Genomic DNA, 21557 nt, shown 5'->3' with positions numbered 1-21557 from the left:
TCACTGACCATATCCTTTACAATCATAGAGAAATCGAAAAGTAGCTCCTTACTAAATTCTTGCCCCAATCATAAAGAACACAATCCCATTTCCCCCCGATCACTGTGTAAAACATCTCTCCCAATAACAGGTTACCATTCAGCAGGTTTTTTTTCCAAGCCCATCTCTTTGTTTGACATGTCTTGAGGAACTAAAGATATTAAAACAGAGATCTGGTTCCTCAACACATGTGGACTGACTCCTAGCCATGACTTTTGACCCCATACCATCTCTAATGTCAGGGAAGTCAAGCAAGAGGAAACTCCTGAGGTGGACGTCTGGGAGATTTTGAAAAACGCCCGTCCTGATGAGTATGAGAAGATCGCATTTACATACGGCATCACTGATCTTAGAGGCCTGCTCAAAAGACTGAAGAAAACCAAAAAGGAAGAGAAGAAGAGTGAAGGTGTGTTTTTCAAACTATTTTGCATGATGATATGCGGTAAAATATGAATATGAAAATATACATTTGTAAATCGCTGGGATTTTTCTACAGGACAAATGCAGGCCATATGGACAAACTGAAGTGTTAAAGAATTTAATGTGAAATAAATAAATAAAAATGTTGGCCGTGTTTGACCCAAATTGTACTTGAAACAACCCAGCAGTTTTCTTATGACATGCAAATTCTTTCATTTAAACACCGGTCATGCTATTTTAAAGCATGCTTTCTTTGGGGTTTATGACATTAACTATTACCATTTCAAGACCAGATAAGTTCAGTTTATTAAATAATTTGAAAGGAACAAAGTATGTCAACATGTTTTTTAAATGTAAATTGAGAAGGGATAGACAGATGGACCTTAATACACTTAAATGTAGCTTTAAATTACAAATTTGTTGCCTTTTAATTCAGCTTGAAATAGAAGTAGCTGCATCATTTTATTTCAGTTTGATGACATTACCAGCTGAAATGGAATATTGAGTAGGGGGCGGGGTTTATTTTTCACTCATCTTTCACTTTTGGCAAACTAACAGCTGGAGGGGTGTGACTAAGCATATTTCATTCAATCTGCCAAAATGGCATAATCAGAAAAAGATTGCCTTTGCACAGTAAAAGCAAATAGGCAGAATTTGATTAGAAATGACCAAAACAACAGTTTTTTTTTTTCAAATGATTAACTTGCACAACTGAAATATTCACCTTTAAAATGTGCGCTAGCAAAATAAACATTGTAAATTTGGATTTAGTGCAGACTTTAAGCACAAATGTGACAGTGACCACTTGTGTACCTTTATTTAGTGTACATGCACTGTAAGCATAATAGGGATACAATCATTAATTATCTGAATGAATTTTCCACTGTAGCGTTTGCCAAGAGATTGGAACCTGCATATCAGGTTGACAAAGGCGGAAAGATCCGGTTAATTGTGGACCTCGCTGACCCGACTGTGGAGTTAAAATGGTACAAGAATGGACAAGAGATCCGTCCTACTCCAAAGTATGTCACCTTCTACTCTTACATGCACTTTTTTTTTTTTACAAACTGCATTCAAAAACACGCTCCAACCTGCCTAAAAACGCTTCATGTACTGTGTTTCTTGGCTTGCTGGTCACAGGGGATGCAGAAATGACTCTGTTTGCAGCAAACGCACACATGCAGTCACGCACACACCAGTGAACCATCAGCATTTCATATCCGGCAAACACACAATGTTCTTCAAACATTAATCTGTGCCTTATGGTGACTTCCTGAAATGTTTAAAGGATGTTATGTGATTGAAGGCCAATGTGAGGCTCTTGAGCTACATTTGAAGTTTTCAATGTAGTGCACAATGAGTAATTAACAACAGGAAACTGTGGAGGAAAAAGGCACCACCATCCTCACAGGACTTTAATAGAGTTGCAAAAGCTGCCTAAAGTTTGGAAATCACATGCATACATTTAGCTTTTATGTTTCATGCTAATAATGTACAGAGAGATTTTTCTCAGTTTCATTTATATTTTTGCATCAAATTTACACTAAATAAAAAAGTACTGTACAAATTGTATTCATTTATTACTTTTAATAAAAAGAGCATTAAGAATACAATAATTTTATTTTCATTTAAAAATAATCATATTTATGACATATAATTGATTAGACATCATAAATACTTGCATTTTTTCCATTAGAAACATAGTAAAAAATATATTGTAAAATTAAAGATATTTATTTAAATTTTATTAGAATTTTTTTATTAGAAATTTAAATAGTTAATTACATTAACCCTCTATGGCATGGTATTGAAAGGGAGATACAGTGTCCCAGGATGCAAAGGCTCATCTAAGAAGGGTGCCCAAACTGGTGCCATGCAGAATTTAGTTCCAAAGTTTAGTTGCTAACCTGCCAATATGTTTCTAATATGCTATTATAGCTTGAGTAGCTGATTCAGGTGTGTCTAATTGGGGATAGAGCTATACTCTGCAGGATAGAAGCCCACCAGAACTGAGTTTGGGCTCCCTTGACCTAAAGCCAAGTGATAAAAAAGTGGCACCCTTTGCTTCACATCCAGGTTCCACAGTGAATAATAAAGATTGGTAAATAAGTATTCAAATGAGTATTCGGTACCCCACACAAAATACACCATTTTTGGCTGGTGTTTGATGAAATATTACTTATTTATATAGTTTATGTAAAATTTAAACTTAAAAAAAAACGTATTCATGGTTTGTTTGTTCCTCATTTCACATAAAATAAAATACAGTTGAAGTCAGAATTATTAGCCCCCCCCCTTAGATTTTTTTTTTTCATTTAAAAACGATGTTTGACAGAGCAAGGAAATTTTTACAGTATTTCCAATAATATTTTTTTCTTCTGGAGAAAACCTTTTGTTTTATTTCGGCTGGAATAAATGCAGTTTTTAACATTTAAAAAGCCATTTTAAGGTCACTATTATTAGCCCTCTTAAGCATGTATTTTTTAGATAGTCTACAGAACAAACCATCATTTTACAATGATTTGTCTAATGACCCTAACCTGCCTAGTTACCCTAATTAGCCTAGTTAGGCCTTAAAATTGCCCTTTTAGCTCAATAACAGTGTCTTGAAAAATATCTAGTAAAATATTATTTACTGTCATCATGGCAAAGATAAAATAAATCAGTTATTAGAAATGAGTTATTAAAACTATTATGTTTAGAAATATGTTGAAAAAAAATCTTCTCTCCGTTAAACAAACGTATAAACAGGGGGGCTAATAAATCAGGGGGGGGTAATAATTTGGACTTCATCTGCACAAAAAAAAAAAAAAAAAAACATTGGCATTTTAGTACCCTAATAGCACGTTGTTGCCCCGAGGCAACAAACCAAAATCTGGTTGGGGGGCTAGGGGGAGCACACTTCATCATTGATTTATCATAAGGCATCCCCAAGCACCCAAAAATTAGGGTGAAAATTTTTTTTTCTCCTTAAACAAAAATTCATGCCATAGAGGGTTATAATCATATAATCTATATGTATACATTTTTATAGTTGGTATATTTGTGATTTGCATAAAAAAATTACACAAAATAATACATCATAAATTATAATGATACACAGCTATTAAACTGATTAGTGTTTCTTTGTTTTTAATTGTTATATTTTAAAAATGCTAATCGTCTTACAAATTTGACAAGGAATGCATGAATGTCAGTAAAATTTATATATCATAGTCTCTCTGTTGCTTAGTGTATTAAAAATTTTAAAGAATATATTATTAGTAAATTAAGGCAGCTTATTTCACTTGCCAGAGCAATTAAATTAAAGCCATTTGGGTGGTCAGTGCCGTTTTCTGATTGCTTATCTTCAGTGATATCTATCCCAGGATTCCCTGCTTTCTGGAGGAAATTCTCTTTATTTCTTCTTCTCTCTTTTATAACTATTACACTAATAGCTCTTTCAGCGCTGTTTGATTTAGGCATGATGTCTATGTGTCCTTTCTCTCTGTTATGCAATGGTGAATCTGCCATAACCTCCACCTCCTCCATCGGCTGCTCCTGCTCCTCTGTTCTCCATACAGTAACAGGAAGTAAGTCTTCACGACTGTCTTGTTTATCTGAACAAAAGGAGTGAGCTCATTTCTGCTGTGTGGATATTCTGTGGTGTTTTTTACTGCCATGTTGTATGCATTTGTTGAATTACAATAAAGATGACGCAACTGTAAACAATTCAGCAATCACACAAGCCGTAGTGCTTTTGCAATGAATATCAACATGCATACAACTTATGGCAAGTTATTTCATCTGTGTTTTCTCTGACAAATAATAATAATTAAAAAAAAAACTCCAAAAGAAGACAATGCAAAAATAACAGCGAAGAAGAGAAGAGATATTCAAAATTACAACAAAAGAAAGAAATTAGAAGACCATAAATAAATTAATTATAAAAATAAAACTAAATGGGGTTTGGATGGATGGATGGATGGATGGATGGATGGATGGATGGATGGATGGATGGATGGATGGATGGATGGACGGATAGACAGACGAATGGCAGAATGATAGTACAATTAAAAGATAGATGGATAGATGAATGGATGCCAGAATGATAGAACAATTAAAATATGGATGGATGGATGGATGGATGGATGGCAGAATGACAGTACAATTAAAAGATGGATGGATGAATGGATGAATGGATGAATGGATAAATGGATAGTACAATTAAAAGGTGCATGGATGGATGCCCAGAATGATAAAACAAATAAAACATGTATAGATAGACAAATGGATGGATGTACAGATAAATGGATAGAACAATTAAAAAACGAATGGATGGATGGACAAATGGGCTGATTAATGGATGGCAGAATTATAGTACAATTAAAAAATTGATGGATTGATGAATAGATGGCCAGAATAATATTAAAGGTTGGATGGATCTACAGGATGATATAATGATTAAACGATGGATGTATGGGCAGAATTATAGAATGATTAAATAATGGGCGGATGGATATAAAATGATCAAAAGATTGATGGATGACTGGATGGGCAGGATGATAAAAAAATGGACAGGTCAATGGATGTAATGAATGGATGTAATCATAAAATAATCAAAAAAGATGGAAGGATAAATGGATTGGCAGGATGATAGAATGATGGAAGGATGAATAAATGGGCAGGATGATATAATGATTAAAAGATGGATGGATGGACTGAAGAAATGTAAGGGCTAAATGATAAAACAAATAAAGGATGGATGAATGAACAGAATAATGAAACAATGGATGGATGGATGGATGGATGGATGGATGGATGGATGGATGGATGGATGGATGGATGGATGGGCAGAATGATGGAACAATGAATGGATGGATGGGTAGAGTAATGTAACAACAAATGGATGGATGGGTAGATGGATGGATGGATGGATGGATGGATGGATGGATTGATTGGCAGAATGATAGAACGATGGATGGATTGATTGGCAGAATGATAGAACGATATATATAGATTGATTGATAGAAAAAAATCTGTTCTTTATTTAACTAGGTAAAAAAAAACAATAAGATGGAGGCCAAGAGGTCTAAAAAAAAAGAATAACTGAGCACTGAGAAATGGATTCTTGTTGTTTAGTGTAGAGTATAGGACAAAATAATTAAATCAGGATAAATTCAGACATACCGTTAGACTTTGCCACAATTTTACAGTTATTTACTGCAAAAACACCCAGTAAAATACCACATATATTCTTTACAGTTCACTACAGTAATATGCACTGACTTGTGGATAACTTCAAAACTTTAACAGTAACTTACTGCACATTAGGAATTTGTGGTCTTTTACTAAAGAACTGCTACTGTAGTTGAAGACAAAAATAAGACAGGTCATGAAAAAATATATCACTTGTTTGGAAGTTATTAAATTCAATAGCAAATACTAAAAATAAAGGTTTTGCACTGCTAGTGTAAAATGTAAATACATGACAGTAAAAACTATTGTAAAAATTTATATGTTGTAAAAGGCATTTTACCATAAAAATAAGTTGCAGTTAGGCTATTTTACTGTAAAATGAAATGTGGTAGGGCCCTGCTGCTGTAAAACACATTTACAGGTAATGTACTGTAAAGGTGCTGTTGCAGTAAATTGCTGGCATCAGTGCTGCCAGTAAGTTCAACAAAAATACAATACAATGTCTAAAAGTGCATTTTCAGTTCAGACTGAAGAACATTCCAAGATGACTAAAGGCTCGCATCCCTATTTCTGTCTGAATTCGAGGAACAGTCAAATGTAAATGTAACTTGAACATAGGGCATAGTTTGACCTTTAAAGAAGAAAGCATAGGTAAGAGGCGCCAGACCAAGAAGAGCTTTATTCCAGAGTCATCCAGTGAGTGTACCTCCATAAAGGAAATCAAGGAAATTATCAAAACTGGAAATTAATTTTATTTGTTCACCTTGGGCAGTAGTAAATAATGTTAGGTTCTGTAATGGAATGGATGGATTTGTGAAAATAATACATTTAGATTGATCTACATTTAAAAACCTAAATTTTAAGTTTTAAAGCCTGAAGACGAGACTGAATATTAAAATCAGACCGTACAATTGCATGGCCTGGACGAGTGAAAGAGAGCAGTAATAAATCATCAGCATACAAATTATGAAAGGCATTTAAATTGCTGACAAACAAGTTATAATGTAAATAGAGAATAAAATAGGTCCTAATATTGATCCCTAAAGCACTCCTTTGGGCACCTCTAGAGAAGTAAAACCGGCTATATGAACACACGTTCGACAAGTAGTTAGCAAACCAAGTGGTAGCTTGGTTTGACATGCCAATTTGTGTCAAATATTTCATTAAAAGTGTATGATCAGTCATGTCAAATGCCTTTAAAAAATGTATAAAAATGGCAGAGCAGTAGTTCTTACAATTGATTGCCCTTAAGAAATCATCTAAAACCTTTAGTGTAGCAGAAACAGTGCTATGTTGCTTTCTAAAACAGATGTAAATTAGCTTTATAGCTAACTCTGGCACAACATGTCATGTTGTACATTGTCCCTGTATAAATAAATAATAAAATAAATGAAATAAATGCAGACTACTAATTTGACAGACAACAAACAAAAAAAATAAAAGCACAACAAATTAGACAGACAGACAGACAATGATAAATAAAATGAATGACAAAAAATGACACAAAAAAGAATAAATAAATACACAAATAAATAAGAAAACAATAATTAATAACAAATAAATTATAAAATAGAATAAATGAATCCTGAAAACAAATGTGTCAATTAAAAAACACAAAAAAACCAATAACAAACTAAAGCAGACCAAGCAAAAAAATACAAATATAATAATAATAATAATAATAATAAACTTAGATTATTTAAAGAGTAATATAATATAATATAATATAATATAATATAATATAATATAATATAATATAATATAATATAATATAATATAATAGACATTTTTGTGCCTTAATACAGTAAAATAAAGGTAGTAAAGTAAACACAGCCTCTGGAATCTTGACTTTCAGTAACTGATGAACTGACTTGTGCAGGTTTATCTTTGAGCACAAAGGCACTCAGCGGATAATGGTTATTAACAACTGTCAGATGAGTGATGATGCGGCATACTCAGTCACCGCAGGAGAGGAGAAGTGCACCACTGAACTGTTCGTCAAAGGTACCGTCAACCGACCGACCTACATGATTTCATCCATCTTTTTGTAACCTTTATGTTTAAGAATACACAATCTCCCTTGGTGTTCCTGCAGAACTGCCTGTGAACATAGTGAAAGAGCTGGAGCCTGTCAAAACCACAGTCAATGAGAGAATTGAACTGGAGTGTGAGGTGTCTGAGGAAGGAGCCAAAGTAAAATGGTACGTGCTATTAAGGCCAAGTATTTTCCTCATTTTTATTATAAAAGGCCTTGTGCACACCTGGTATTAAGATGTTTTATGACAATCCGATCTTAGGTGACTAATGCTAAATATACAGTGGGTGCAAATTGGGTCTTACATACAAGTAATAGTTGACAATGGGCTGATGAATTATTAGAAAGTGCATTATATTCAAGCGATTCAGTGGACTGGTAGTTACTTCTTCTGCTTATACTATGATTACTATACCTAAAGACACTGTTCAGATGTTTTATTTCTAGGCATTTCTCACAGTTTTGTCCTCCAGCTCCAGTGTGTAGTACTAGTTTCTTACACATCTCATCAAAGTCTTACACATCTCATCTGTTTTGTTTTGTTTTTTAATGATAGTAGGTTAAAATAACTCAAATCATTCAGTGTAGTGAAATGGAACTGTAATGCATTTGAGACCAGCCAGGACTACTTTAGCTATACGTTTATCTGAAAATAATCACACACCTAAGAACTTTCATTAGCCAGTCAGAAACAAGCATTCAATAGCCCTGTGGTATACATTTTGATCTTATTTACTACAACACTTTCACAGGCCTTTTGTGTTATTCATTTGGTAGCACTCCCTAAAGGAGATCTATTATGTGAAAGTCACTTTTTATAAGGCATTTGAAGTTGTGTGGTAGCAGTGTGTATAGAGCCGCCTCTAATGGTAAAATTGATTTATTCCATTTTTTATTACAATCAAGCTTCATAAAAAAAGTCATCAGAGGTGAAAATTTGGAGATTTATGATCCACAAATCCAAACACTGTAGTCTCCATAGACTGCCTTCTTCTGAGACATTACTGTTCATTCATTCATTCATTCATTTTCCTTCAGCTTAGTCACTGATTTATTAGGAGTTGCCACAACAGACTGAACCACCAATTCCAGCCCTTTTTTAATGCAGAAGATGCCCTTCCAGCCTCAACCCAGTATTGGGAAACACCCATATACTCTCGCATTCACAAACACACTCACACACCATGGCCATTTAGTTTATTCAATTCACCTGTAGCGCATGGACTGTGGAGGAAACACATCTATTTTAGAGCCAGCGTATGAGGCCAATGCTATTTCCATTTTGTCTGACAAATATTTCAACAATATTTTAAAGTTTTTTTCAAACTATATTCATTTATTCATTTTCTTTTCGGCTCAGTCCCTTTATTAATCTGGGGTCGCCACAGCGGATTGAACCACCAACTTATCCAGCATATGTTTTACGCAGTGAATGCCCTTCCAGCTGCAACCCATCACTGGAAACATCCACACACACTCATTCAAACACATAAGACTGTGGGGGAAACCAGAGCAATCGAAAGGAAACCCATGCGAACATAGGGAGAACATGCAAACTCCAACGGAAATGCCACTCGAACCAGCAACCTTCTTGCTTTGAAGCAACAGTACTAAACACTGAGTCAAAGTGCCACCATCATTTCTGTTCAGTTTTTCAGAGATAACCTGTTTTGAATCTGCCACTATGCTCATACATAGACTTTTGTAGCTCCACCCTCTTTTAAAAAGAGCACAATCTTGAATCCCAATCTTTGAATATAAAGCAACAGTACCCAAAACAGCTCAATTAGGATCAAAGCCTAAAAGGGGCAGTTTATAAAAAGTTATATATACAAGCAAGAGTTATAAAGCACTATTTGTGAGGTATTTTGAGCCGAAAATTCACATACACGCTCTAGAGACATAAGAGACTTATTTTACATCGAAATCGGTTTCGCTTTAAAACACTCGCGCGTTCTCAGTAGCCATATCTGCAATAGGACCTCTTTAAAGGGATTTGTAGAAATCTGAACAAAAGTGGTCACAGGACACACATTTGAGCAAGTTTAAATCATGTGTTAATGGTAATGTGACCACAGGAATGGCTCAGTGAAATTTAACATTAATGCCATAAGTAAACAGCCCATAAATAAGTGTTTTCCTGTCTGTTTGGTCCAGGATGAAAAATGGGGTGGAGGTTCCCACAGGTGTGCGTTCACGGTACCGTGTAAAAAGCGAAGGGACCAAACATTGGCTGATCATTGACGACGCCTCAAAGGACGACACTGGCACTTACTCCCTGATGGCCACCGGGGGCACTAGTCAAGCTCACGTTCAAGTCGACCGTATGATGATTCTGACTTTCATTAATGTCCGTGTGAAATCAAAGTTTACAATAGTCATTTTGCTGGCACATATTTTAATTCTTTAGGTGAACAATTAATTGCTTCAAGTTAATCCACTTAAAAACTCAATTTGTTTAGCTAATATTCAATCACAGTCTTTCGGAAAGGCAGTCCTTCGCTGTTGATGTCAGTTTGATGAAACTAAAATAAAAAGTCTCAGCAACTTCCAGTTCACATGGATTTTAATGCTTTTAGAGATTTGTTTCTACATCTCATTCAAAAACAAAACTATCTCACACTTTCACTTCTTTCTCTCCTGGTCTTTTTCCTCTGTTTTTCTGCCAATGCATGATCCAGTAAAGCCTCTGAAGGTTTTAATGGATCTGCAGAGTGTGACGGTGTTGTTGGGTCAACCTCTTAAACTCAACTGTGAGATTTACCCTGGAAATGTCCCGGGCCGCTGGTACAAGAATGGCCAACTGGTCCAGCCCAACGACCGCATCAGCATTACACATAAAACTAAGTATGTCAGCTTTTTATATACTGTAATATTCAGCCAATACCAGTCATAGCTTGCACTCAAAAAAAATATATATTTAGGCCTAGCAAATATTATGTATTCTGATTGCATATACAATTTTAATCTATTTGGATTTTATACTTTTCACATAACTGAATAAATAATACATTTTATGTGATTGATATTTGTTTGTTAAATATAAATGAAACAATTAAGAACAAGATTTATAAAATAATATAACTAAACCCAGTGTTTTAAATTTTTATTATAAATTCATCTATTGTGTGGAGCATGGAGCAACAAGTTTGCAGCAAACATGCAATATTAAGACGTTCTGAGCAGATATTCTTCCAGCAATACTCACAGAACATCAACATTTATTTGATCTTTAATTGCATTCAACATAATATTCTGAAACATTTTAGTTTTAGACTTATTAGTTACTTATTATTAAATTATTAGTTTTTAGAATATTCACAGAACACTCTACAAAAGTAACATTACCATAATATTTGAAAAGATATAAAATAAAATGTAAAACATTTATGTAACCAAGGATTTGTTAAGCATTAAAACAGAATTATTGGAATTTTGGGCTATTTAAATAGTCATTTAAGCATGTTATTAAAGCATATGCTTGCTAAAACACTGCACATAAATATAACAAATCATATACTACACTAAAAATTACATTATTGTTATAATATATACTCAAAAAATTATATTACCTACATATTATATGCATTCAGTGTATATAAAATACATTTAACTTAGTGCTTAAAGACAGCAAAATGGGATTTCTCATACATATACAAACATGTCCATTTCGCACATTCTTCATTTGTGCTTTATATTTAACTCCCAGGAATCACAGCCTGGATGTTGAGAGCTCCACCATCCATGATGCTGGCGACTACACTTTTGTTCCTGAGGGATACACACAGACACTCTCTGCCAAAGTGCACATCATAGGTACCACCAACAGCCCAAAACATGCTTATATCGTGTTTGTGTTAATATAGCTTTCTGAATGAATGCCATTTGGATTAAACCCACAGATCCTCCCAGGGTGCATTTAGAGGCACTGAATGTCCAGGACAACACGGTGACCATTGTTGCTGGAAACAAACTCCGACTAGAGATCCCTATCAGTGGAGAACCGGCACCCAGAGTCGTGTGGATGAAGGGAGAACGGGTGAGAATAGACTTTTAATATTAAAACTCGTTTATTTATAATGATACACTTAAGTCACAATTCGAGGTGCATTTTGATTTAATCTAATCTAATACAATTGAATCTAAATATCAACAATTATCATTATTTTAAGGCAAAAATAATATTATTTAAGTCAAAAAGTTAAAAATATGTAAAATAATATTTAGACCTACTGGTGAGATTTTTTTTCTTGATTGTTTAAACTACTTAATTAAGATGAGTTTAAACAACATGATTATTGAGATTTTCTGGGACAACCTAATTGTTTTATGTTCAATCCACTAACATTTGTTAACTTAGTCGATTTGTGTTGGGACAAGATGAATGAACTGAGTGGAACCCTTAATTTTTTACACAGTGTGAAATGCTTTATACTATGGGGCTGTTGAATGCTCGACTCTGATTAGCTAATGCAAGGAGTACAATTACTTTCAGATAAACACACAGCTATTTAATTCCAGACGGGTATTAATTACACAGTTCCATATGACTACATTACACCTCAGGCCTCCATTCTTTGCGCATTACTCAGTTAGACTTGATAATACAAAACATGTCACGATCCAGGATAGTTTCGGGGCTCAAACCTGCTCGGAAGCCGGCTAATTTCATATAAACGATATTAGATCATTTCATTTTAATGAAGGAGATAATGAAAGTATGTACCAACTGCTGATATTTTCTTACAAGAGTACTGCTGGTTCTGACAAAGGTCCAGAATTTGTCCCATACATGAGCTCATTCGTCTTATTTTGACTGCTATGTCAGCATAAAAAGTGAAAACAACACATTGAAAAAGACTTTAAGACTAAGCACAATTCTCTGTTGGTCGTCACATTAGTTAATCAGTTTTGGCCAACGCTAACAAATATTTTTCATGAGCCCAACATCCATCCAAACACATAAGCTGATGTAAGAGAAGTCATCTTTCACTACTGTATTTTTTTTTTAAGAAAACATTTTACACGTAACTTTTATTTTAAATCGTGGGCATTATTCTTGAAACAAAATATTACCAATAAAAAAGTGTGAAGCACCAAAATTAAAAGCACCATATTAATGGTATATTAAAATCAATTTGAATCCTATTTTGGCTACTGTTGTTATCCATAAATTTTTACATACTTTTTAAAAGAGAAGCTTGAAAAATTGTGACGATCTACATTATTATTATTATTATTATTATTGTAATGTTTATATTTTTCATTTATCAAATTCTGAAAGAGGAAAGTCAGCCGGTTTGTTATTTGCCTAATAAATGACAATAGGATAAGTAAATTAGTACATTTTTAATTTAAAACTTTAACAGAATCCTATTTTTTATTTTCTAATGATGTAATATGATGTAATACATTAGTATGTAAAAAAATATGTATTTGTTCCTTTTATTCATTCTAAATCTTTAGGAAATATTTTGGTACATCTATAAATGTGGTTATGATGATCACCCGATAAGCCAATCCAGCAAAAAAATTGTGCTTAAAACCGACTGCTTAAATCTCAAATTTAAATAAAAATTAATGTACATAACTGCAAAAACGTCCACTTTTTAAGAAAAAGGAACCACCCCTTTTATCAGGCTGGCTACGGGCCTGGTGGAACCCAGCATGTTTTATAGTGTTGATAGAGTATCCAATTTGTTCAATGAGTAAAACTCCATAAATTGTTCTATTCTTGGCACGTGCAAGATTTTGTTGTTTGTTTGACACCGTGTTACACCCTTAGTATTTTCTGAAACACCTAAATTAAACTTGACTTCTGTTTGTTTCAGGTCATTCTTGATACAGGAAGTCGAGTTCATGCAGAGACATTTGCTGACCACACCTGCCTCACCATCGACATCACAGAGAGAGAAGATACCGGAAACTACAAGATCGTCCTTCAAAATGAAGCTGGCGAGGACACAGCTAGCGTTAAAGTCAAAGTCGTGGGTAAGAATGTCTTATCTGATTGAATGTAACATTGGTTTGGTTGACAGAAGTGTAAATGTGGTCATATTTTGCTTCATCTAGATATCCCAGATCCCCCTGAGGCTCCTCTGGTCACTGAAGTGGGTGGAGATTGGTGCACTATGACATGGGAGCCTCCACGTTATGATGGAGGTTCCCCCATCCTAGGTAAATTCACTTATTGTGCATAATATCCCCTTGAAATTGTGCATCAACCCCTTGAAATGTGAAGTTTTGCATGTACGGCTTTAATTACAATAAGCAAACTCATAAGTTATATTTTTTTAATCGCAGGATACTTCATCGAGCGAAAGAAGAAACAGAGCTCTCGATGGATGAGGCTCAACTTTGACCTCTGCAAAGAAACCACCTTCGAGCCCAAAAAGATGATAGAGGGTGTCCCGTATGAGGTGCGCATCTTTGCAGTTAATGCTATTGGCGTCTCCAAACCCAGCGAACCCTCCAAACCTTTCATTCCTCTGGGTGAGTTCTGAGTCCACGAGCATTATCAGTGGGATTTTGTGTCTCCTTTGAATCAGTTATGTCATGAACGCTGTCTCTATTATGTAACACAACACACAGTTTGATCGTTTAAGCATATGCCATTAGACTAGACAAAGACGCCAGAGCTTGTCTGTTCCCTTTTGGGCTTCTCTAAATGGGACAGGTGCTGCTGTGCTCAAACCAGTATCCAAAACAATCGCCTGTGTCCTCCAGAGATTTAGAAGAGACTGAGGACGACTTTATGATGGCTGCTAAATCAGCTGTGGATTATGATGTTATGAGTCTTCGTTTTTATTCATAGCTTAGACACGAGTCCAAACTAATTGTCAAATTATTAAAATTCCTCTACACATGTGTTTGAACGTGGAGTAAACGTGAGGATATAAGTGTTGATGAAGCTTTCACCCAAATACATTCATGCATTCATTTTCCTTCGGCTAAGTCTTTTATTTATTAGGGGTTACCATAGCATAATAAACCGCCAACTACTCCAGCCTATACGCAGCGGATGCCCTTCCAGCCGCAACCTCGTACTGAGAAACATGCATACACATTCACTCACACTCATACACTACAGCCAATTTAGCTCTTCCAATTCATCTATAGCGCATGTCTTTGGACTATGGGGGAAGCCAGAGCAACCGGAGGAAACCTACGCAAACACGAGGAGAACAGGCAAACTCCACAGAGAAATGCCAATTAGCTCAGCCAGGACTTGAACCAGCGACCTTCTTGCTGTAAAGTGACAGCGCTAACCACCGAGCCACCATGCTCCGCTTTTACCCAAATTGTAAAAAAAAAAAAAAAAACAAATCAATGGATTACACTTTGTATTTTTTTATATAATTTACAGTGTAACTATTCATTTAACTACTAAGTAATTTTAATTATTTGCATGTACTGTAGCTACTTTATAGTTAGGGTTTTATTGTGTTTAGATTTAGGGTTAGTTACATGTAATCATGCATGATTAATTATAACGAGCATACCTTAAAATAAAGTATTACCAAATAATGATGTGATTTGGAATAAACAAATAATGAGAAAATATTCATAAATTATTTTTACTAAATGTAAAACTGCTTTATTTTATTATTAAACATGATTTATATCAAATATTTTGTATTAAATATTATATCGATTAAAACTAATAATGTAATTAATAATATACTATATATATATATATATATATATATATATATATATATATATATATATATATATATATATATATATATATATATATATATATATATATATATATATATATATATATATACAGGTCTCTCTCTCTCTCTCTCTCTCTCTCTCTATATATATATATATATATATATATATATATATATATATATATATATATATATATATACTTACTTATAGAGCCCTGCATTTGAGCCTAGGGCCAATTTTCGGGCCAATTTTCACGTCATAGCTAGCATGCATTTCGGGCTTCTAGCCTGCTTTAGAAAAAAACTTTTAAAAAAAAGGTTTATTGAGATCTAATGCAGTCCGGTTTGCCAGTGATGCCTTGCACATAGAGATTTCCAGCCACCTACAATGGAGAACATGAAGAGAATAATTGCCAGTGGCGAACTTAAAACTGTGAAAAAGCGCTAGAGGAAAGGCAAACCTCTGGTCAACTTTACAAATAGTGACAACTTTAAATGATGAGCCAACTGGTTGTGCACAATGCACAACTTGTAATTGAGTAAACTCACTGTGGATCACATACTGCTTGGATATCGATGTCACTAATAACTAAAATGTACATTTAAAAAAACAAACTGTTATTTTAATTATTATGATAAAAAAATGGAAACAGAAAAACATAAACTTTCTATTAAATACAAATCTTAATGGCTGTAACAATAGAAGCTATTTGGCGAAAAAAAGACTCCGGCACCATGTTGGTTTCGTAACATCACATTTTTATCAGGTGGGTTATTAGCCCAACGCTCAATCCCCAACCTGGAGGACCAGGAAAAACATACAATACGGACAATTTAGCTTACCCAATTCACCTACAGCACATGTCTTTAAACCGTGGGGGAAACCGGAGCACCCAGAAGAAACCCACATGAACACAGGGAGAACATGCAAACTCCACAGAAAAATCACAACTGATCCAGCCAGGAATCGAATCAGCGACCTTCTTGCTATGAGGCAACAGTGCTAACCACTGTGCCACCTTGTTCCCTAATATAATAATATATTAACTACAATTGATATAACTACAAATCCCAACAAATGTATATTTTTTTCATATTTTTTAATGATTTATTAATTCAAGTTTAGTCTTATTTATTAAAATTGTATTTATAAATTTTTATCCATATAGTTATTTTGTTAGATTATTTCCAGATTAGGCTTCAGTAAAAGACTAATCTAATGTATATACACAAATGTTATTTTAAAGTATGCTATAGATATAAATATATGCTATATTTAATTAAATGTAAAAATTCATTTATTCATATATTTTATAAATATATATATATATATATATATATATATATATATATATATATATATATATATATATATATATATATATATATATATATATATATATATATATATGGGTTATAATTTGGATTAAAATTTATTTATTTTTTGCAAAGAATAATGAATGAAGAAACTGTGTGAGGTTTATTATTACAACTCCATTAAAAAACATTGAAATTAAAATGACGCATGTAAGAATACATATAAAAAGTATTCAAATAGATTAAACAGCATTAATTGTGCCCTCATTGACTATATTCACTAGCTGTGACCAGTGAACCCACAATGCTGGTGGTGGATGATGTCACAGATACAACAGTGACCATGAAGTGGAGACCACCAGACACGATTGGTGCTGCTGGACTGGACGGATACCAAATTGAATACTGCATTGAAGGAAGTGAGACAAAAAAAAATCACCACACATTTTGCAGCAATTGTTCTTTACAAGTGTTTGTACATGCTATATTGTGCTTATGCGATACATTGTTTTACAGCTGACGATTGGATAGTTGCTAATAAAGAGCTGACAGAGAAAACGAAGTACACTATAACTGGTCTACCAGTGGAGGCCAAGATCTTAGTGCGTGTGAAAGCCATAAACGCTGCTGGCGCAAGTCAACCGCGCACAACCCAACACTCCATACTGGTGAAAGAGGTCATCGGTGAGGCCTATTAAATCTACTACACATCAGCTGACAAAAACTGAAAAAAATATTGTAGTATAAATAAATATGTTGGCTTTAGAAAGATCAAGTATAGTTTAAAAGTTTATAAAATGTAATGGTGTTCACTTTAAATGAAATTGTAGCCAACTTTGCTTAAAACCAGATTTGAAAAAGTTAAATTTTAAAAATATCACTTGCAAGTGCTAAGCAACTTGTTAGCATTTTCATCACTTTGGTACCATTTCCATTGTATTATAATTTGTTGTTAGTTTAATTGCACACATGACACGTTGACTTAAATCTTCATAAGCACAGCTTTACTACAAACACCATGGTAAAAGTATGATTAGATTTGCAAAACCTATATTAAACTTGTGGCTAAGTCAAACATGTTTAGTACTGCTAAACTTACTATTACTGCATATACTTTTCGTAAGGGCATTGCATGTTTTTTTGCATATTGTTAGCATATTTTATAACGTTGCCACCATGTTTTGACACATTGTAATAGCATGTTTTAGTATGTAAATGCTAAAACATACTGGAAACATGCTAGTTGTCACAATCACCAGTGATCCAGCCTGTTCAGATCGCTGGAGAACTACAAATCTGCCAGCAAAAGAAACTACATATTCAGTGTTGCACCACTCACACACCTGGCCTAGATCCCCATGATTGCAAACAGACACAGCTGAAGCTGTTCAGGACTAATTACAAAGACTATATACACCTCTTAAACGCACACATTGCTGAGTCTTGTTCACTGAACTGTGAACATTACGACGCGTTTTCCTAGTTTTGTCTTGCCATGTTAGATCCTAGCTTTGTTTTGTTTGTTTATTCCTGTTTGCTGCTTGCCTTTTTGAACATCTGCCTGTTTATCCACCACAACTCTGTTGACCATTGCTTGCCTGACCATCCTGCTAATAAATTCTGCATTTGGATCCTCACACCCCTGTTGTTAGCATCCACTTCACAATACACTAGTAATGGTTGAGTTTATTTGTACCATTTGGTTTTATCACATTGCTAGCATGTTGGTAATAAAGGCTTTACTCACGTTTTTTCTTACTGGTAGCAATTTTTAGAACTTTGATATCACGGTTCAAAAGACCACTTCTGACTGACTGACAAACAGACAGACAGACAGATAGAGGTTAAAGGGAAGTTGCTGTAATGCCCTTGTTTGTTTGCCAGAGCCTCCTAAGATTCGCATACCTCGACACTTGAAGCAGACGTACATTCGAAAGGTTGGCGAAGTTGTCAACCTCGTTGTGCCATTTGTGGTGAGGCAATAAATCATGATTACACACCACAAACTTATCTGATTTATTCTTGCAGGTCACAATAAAAATATTATTCATCTTTTTAGGGCAAACCAAGGCCGAAAGTCACCTGGTTGAAAGAGGGACAGCCGATTGATCCCACCATCAGCATTCGCAACTCTGATTGTGACAGCATTATGTTCATCCGCAAGGCTGAGCGCAAGCATTCTGGGAAATATGAACTGAGCGTACAAGTGGAAAACCACATCGACACAGCCATGCTAGACATCCAGATAGTCGGTTAGTACAGAAAAATCCCCCCAAAATGTGTGCAATACTGACAGTGCTATCTTACTACAATAATTGATATGCTATTTTGAATTAGCTTCCCTATTCTGATATATACATATACAGTGCTCAGCATATAATGAGTACACCCACTTTTAAACAAAACCATTTTATTAAACAGTCAAATTCAATAAAAGTAAGAGTTTAGTCACCTAACATCTTTAATTCAAACATTGCAAAATATGTAATATATATATAAACTCCAAAATGTCAATAAAACCTAATGTTTTTTTTAATGATTTGTCCTGTTTATTAAAATTGTATTTAATAATTTTCCACCAACATATTAATTTGAGTGTACTCATTTTTGGTCTGTGAGCTTAAGTTATTTTGTTAGATTATCTCCAGATTTGGCTTCAGTACAGAAGAATCTAATGTATATACACAAATATATCATTTTAAAGCATCCCATAGAAAATATTAATTTAAAAAAGTGATCTGTGAGGGGTGTACTTATTTATGCAGAACACTGTATAAATGTACATGTATTGTATATATGCATGTAAGTATATATTAAGGCAAAATAAAGCATGAAGTTCTGTTTTCTGGAGAAAGTTATGTTGATTTTTTATGGCTTTATTGAAATTTAATTTCAGATTTCCGAACTTCAATAGATTAAATTTTAGTTAACATTATTTATTTAATCACTTGCTAAAATATATCATTCCTTATAAGCACTGTAAAAATATTATGTGTTATTTCTCAAACAGTTTAGTGCCAAAAACAAGAAAGGTATGATGCAGAGCTAACCTATTGCAAGTCAAAATGCTAAACACTTTGTATTACTGTCTGTCCCAGATCTCCCAGGTCCACCCCAGGCTGTAAAGATTGAAGAGATCTGGGGGAATAACGTAGCGCTGGACTGGAGCCCACCCAAAGACAGTGGCAATGCACCTATAACAGGCTACACCATCCAAAAAGCTGACAAAAAGACAATGGTCAGAAGAAAAGTTGCCTCGTCACTACTTCTATACTAACATTTAAGACGCACAAATTAATAATAAACATTTATTAAATTAAATTAAATTAAATTGTTTGTGGGATATGTAATATTCAATTCCATTCATGTTTATTATTATAGCGCATTTACAATGTAGATTGTGTCAAAGCAGCTTAACATAGAAGTTCTTGTAAATTATATAGTATATTATAGTAATATAGTAGATATTAATAATAATGTAGTAGAAAATGCTTTATTATTATGATAGCGACCACATACATAGCGTTTTCACTGAATAATGTCATAATAATGAGATGCTTTGTCATGATATTATAAGAAACTATGTTATTATGATTTTAAGACTATATTTCCTCAAAATAACAAGATTTACTGTTATTGATGGTTTTATTGACAGTTTTATAGTTAAAATGTTATTTTATGTATTTCATGTATTTCTTCAATGTTATTAAATAGCAAAATACCACCATTATAAGAACGTACTTCGTTTGATTCCACTATAAAACAACATTTAAGAGTAGACGACAAAAAGACATGTATGTGTGTGTGTGTGTTTGTTACAGGAGTGGTACACATGTGTGGAGCATTATCATCGTACCTGCATCACAATTTCAGATCTAGTGGTGGGTAATGAGTATTTCTTCAGGATCTACTCAGAGAACATGGTGGGCTTAAGTGAAGATGCCACGGCCACTAAAGACAGCGCACTGATCGTGAAAGAAGGTAACCCGCTGCTCTAGCATTATTCCATCCACATCCACACTCTTTGTAAATGAACTGCATGTGTGAAATAGTTGTGACTGCTAGTGAAATGATGCAACTAACAGCATAAACTGCATGATGTATGAATTTCAACCATATAACACGCATTCATACTGTATACAAAAGTCAAACCGAACGTAGCAGTATGCAATTTTGAATACAGTGAATGGGAAATCTACAAGTTTTACTCACAGGAAACGAAAACATTCATATGAAGTGAAATAAAATAAATCTCAAAATGAATGCATTTACATTTTTCCTTTTTTCTAGTTCTGTTTGATGTCGCTTGTGGTGCAGAAATTGCTTGTACCCATTTTTACTAAGACTCTTAAGCCTAACAAGCTTGCTTTGTACTAAATTGCTTTTTACTAAAATCATTGTGGATGTGGTTTTTATTTTAATAATAATTAACTTGAGAAATTGCAGGGGAATTTACAGTCTTAATAGCCAAGCGCTGATGTCCTTATCAACACTAATTTACTAATCAGCTAACCAAATTTTAGTCAGGATTTAAATTGGAATGCACCGCCCTAGATAGGGTGTAAAGAAGGATTGTTCAATTCTGCTCCTGAAGACTGTGTCCCAATTTGAGTGCACACTAAACATACATTAAACATGTACACAGTAAATAATGTATGTTGCCATTGATGGGAGCATACAATAAAATGTCTTAATGAAAAAAAAATTTATATATATATATTTATTTATTTATTTTTTACAATAAAATACATTTTAAAATTTAGTACAGTATAAAGCATAAACATTAAAGGACAGACTAATATAAAATGAACAATGGTGTCTTGACAATTACAATTAAAATAAAATACAATTATTAAAAGCAATTTTGTTCATGTAAATGTTAAATG

The 21557-nt window shown here is 33.9% G+C and overlaps 1 protein-coding gene across 12 annotated transcripts in view; it reads left to right on the top strand.

The window, feature by feature from the left end:
* mybpc1 (myosin binding protein C1) overlaps positions 1–21557 on the top strand; it is a 66526-nt gene that overhangs the window by 32039 nt on the left and 12930 nt on the right. For 10 of the 12 annotated variants that reach the window (XM_073945960.1, XM_073945959.1, XM_073945958.1 and 7 more), the window contains 17 exons: positions 282–445; positions 1349–1481; positions 7517–7641; positions 7733–7838; positions 9830–9996; positions 10354–10519; positions 11382–11488; positions 11575–11711; positions 13504–13663; positions 13745–13849; positions 13976–14164; positions 16956–17090; positions 17188–17355; positions 18556–18644; positions 18731–18923; positions 19770–19909; positions 20493–20652. In XM_073945960.1, coding sequence (XP_073802061.1) covers positions 282–445; positions 1349–1481; positions 7517–7641; positions 7733–7838; positions 9830–9996; positions 10354–10519; positions 11382–11488; positions 11575–11711; positions 13504–13663; positions 13745–13849; positions 13976–14164; positions 16956–17090; positions 17188–17355; positions 18556–18644; positions 18731–18923; positions 19770–19909; positions 20493–20652 — 2444 coding nt within the window. 12 annotated transcript variants of the gene reach the window in all.

Source organism: Danio rerio, chromosome 4 (genome assembly GCF_049306965.1).
Source record: "Danio rerio strain Tuebingen ecotype United States chromosome 4, GRCz12tu, whole genome shotgun sequence".
Classification (NCBI taxonomy): domain Eukaryota; kingdom Metazoa; phylum Chordata; class Actinopteri; order Cypriniformes; family Danionidae; genus Danio; species Danio rerio.
The sequence above is the reverse complement of the archived record's forward strand: the minus strand, read 5'-3'. Positions and strand labels throughout refer to the sequence as shown.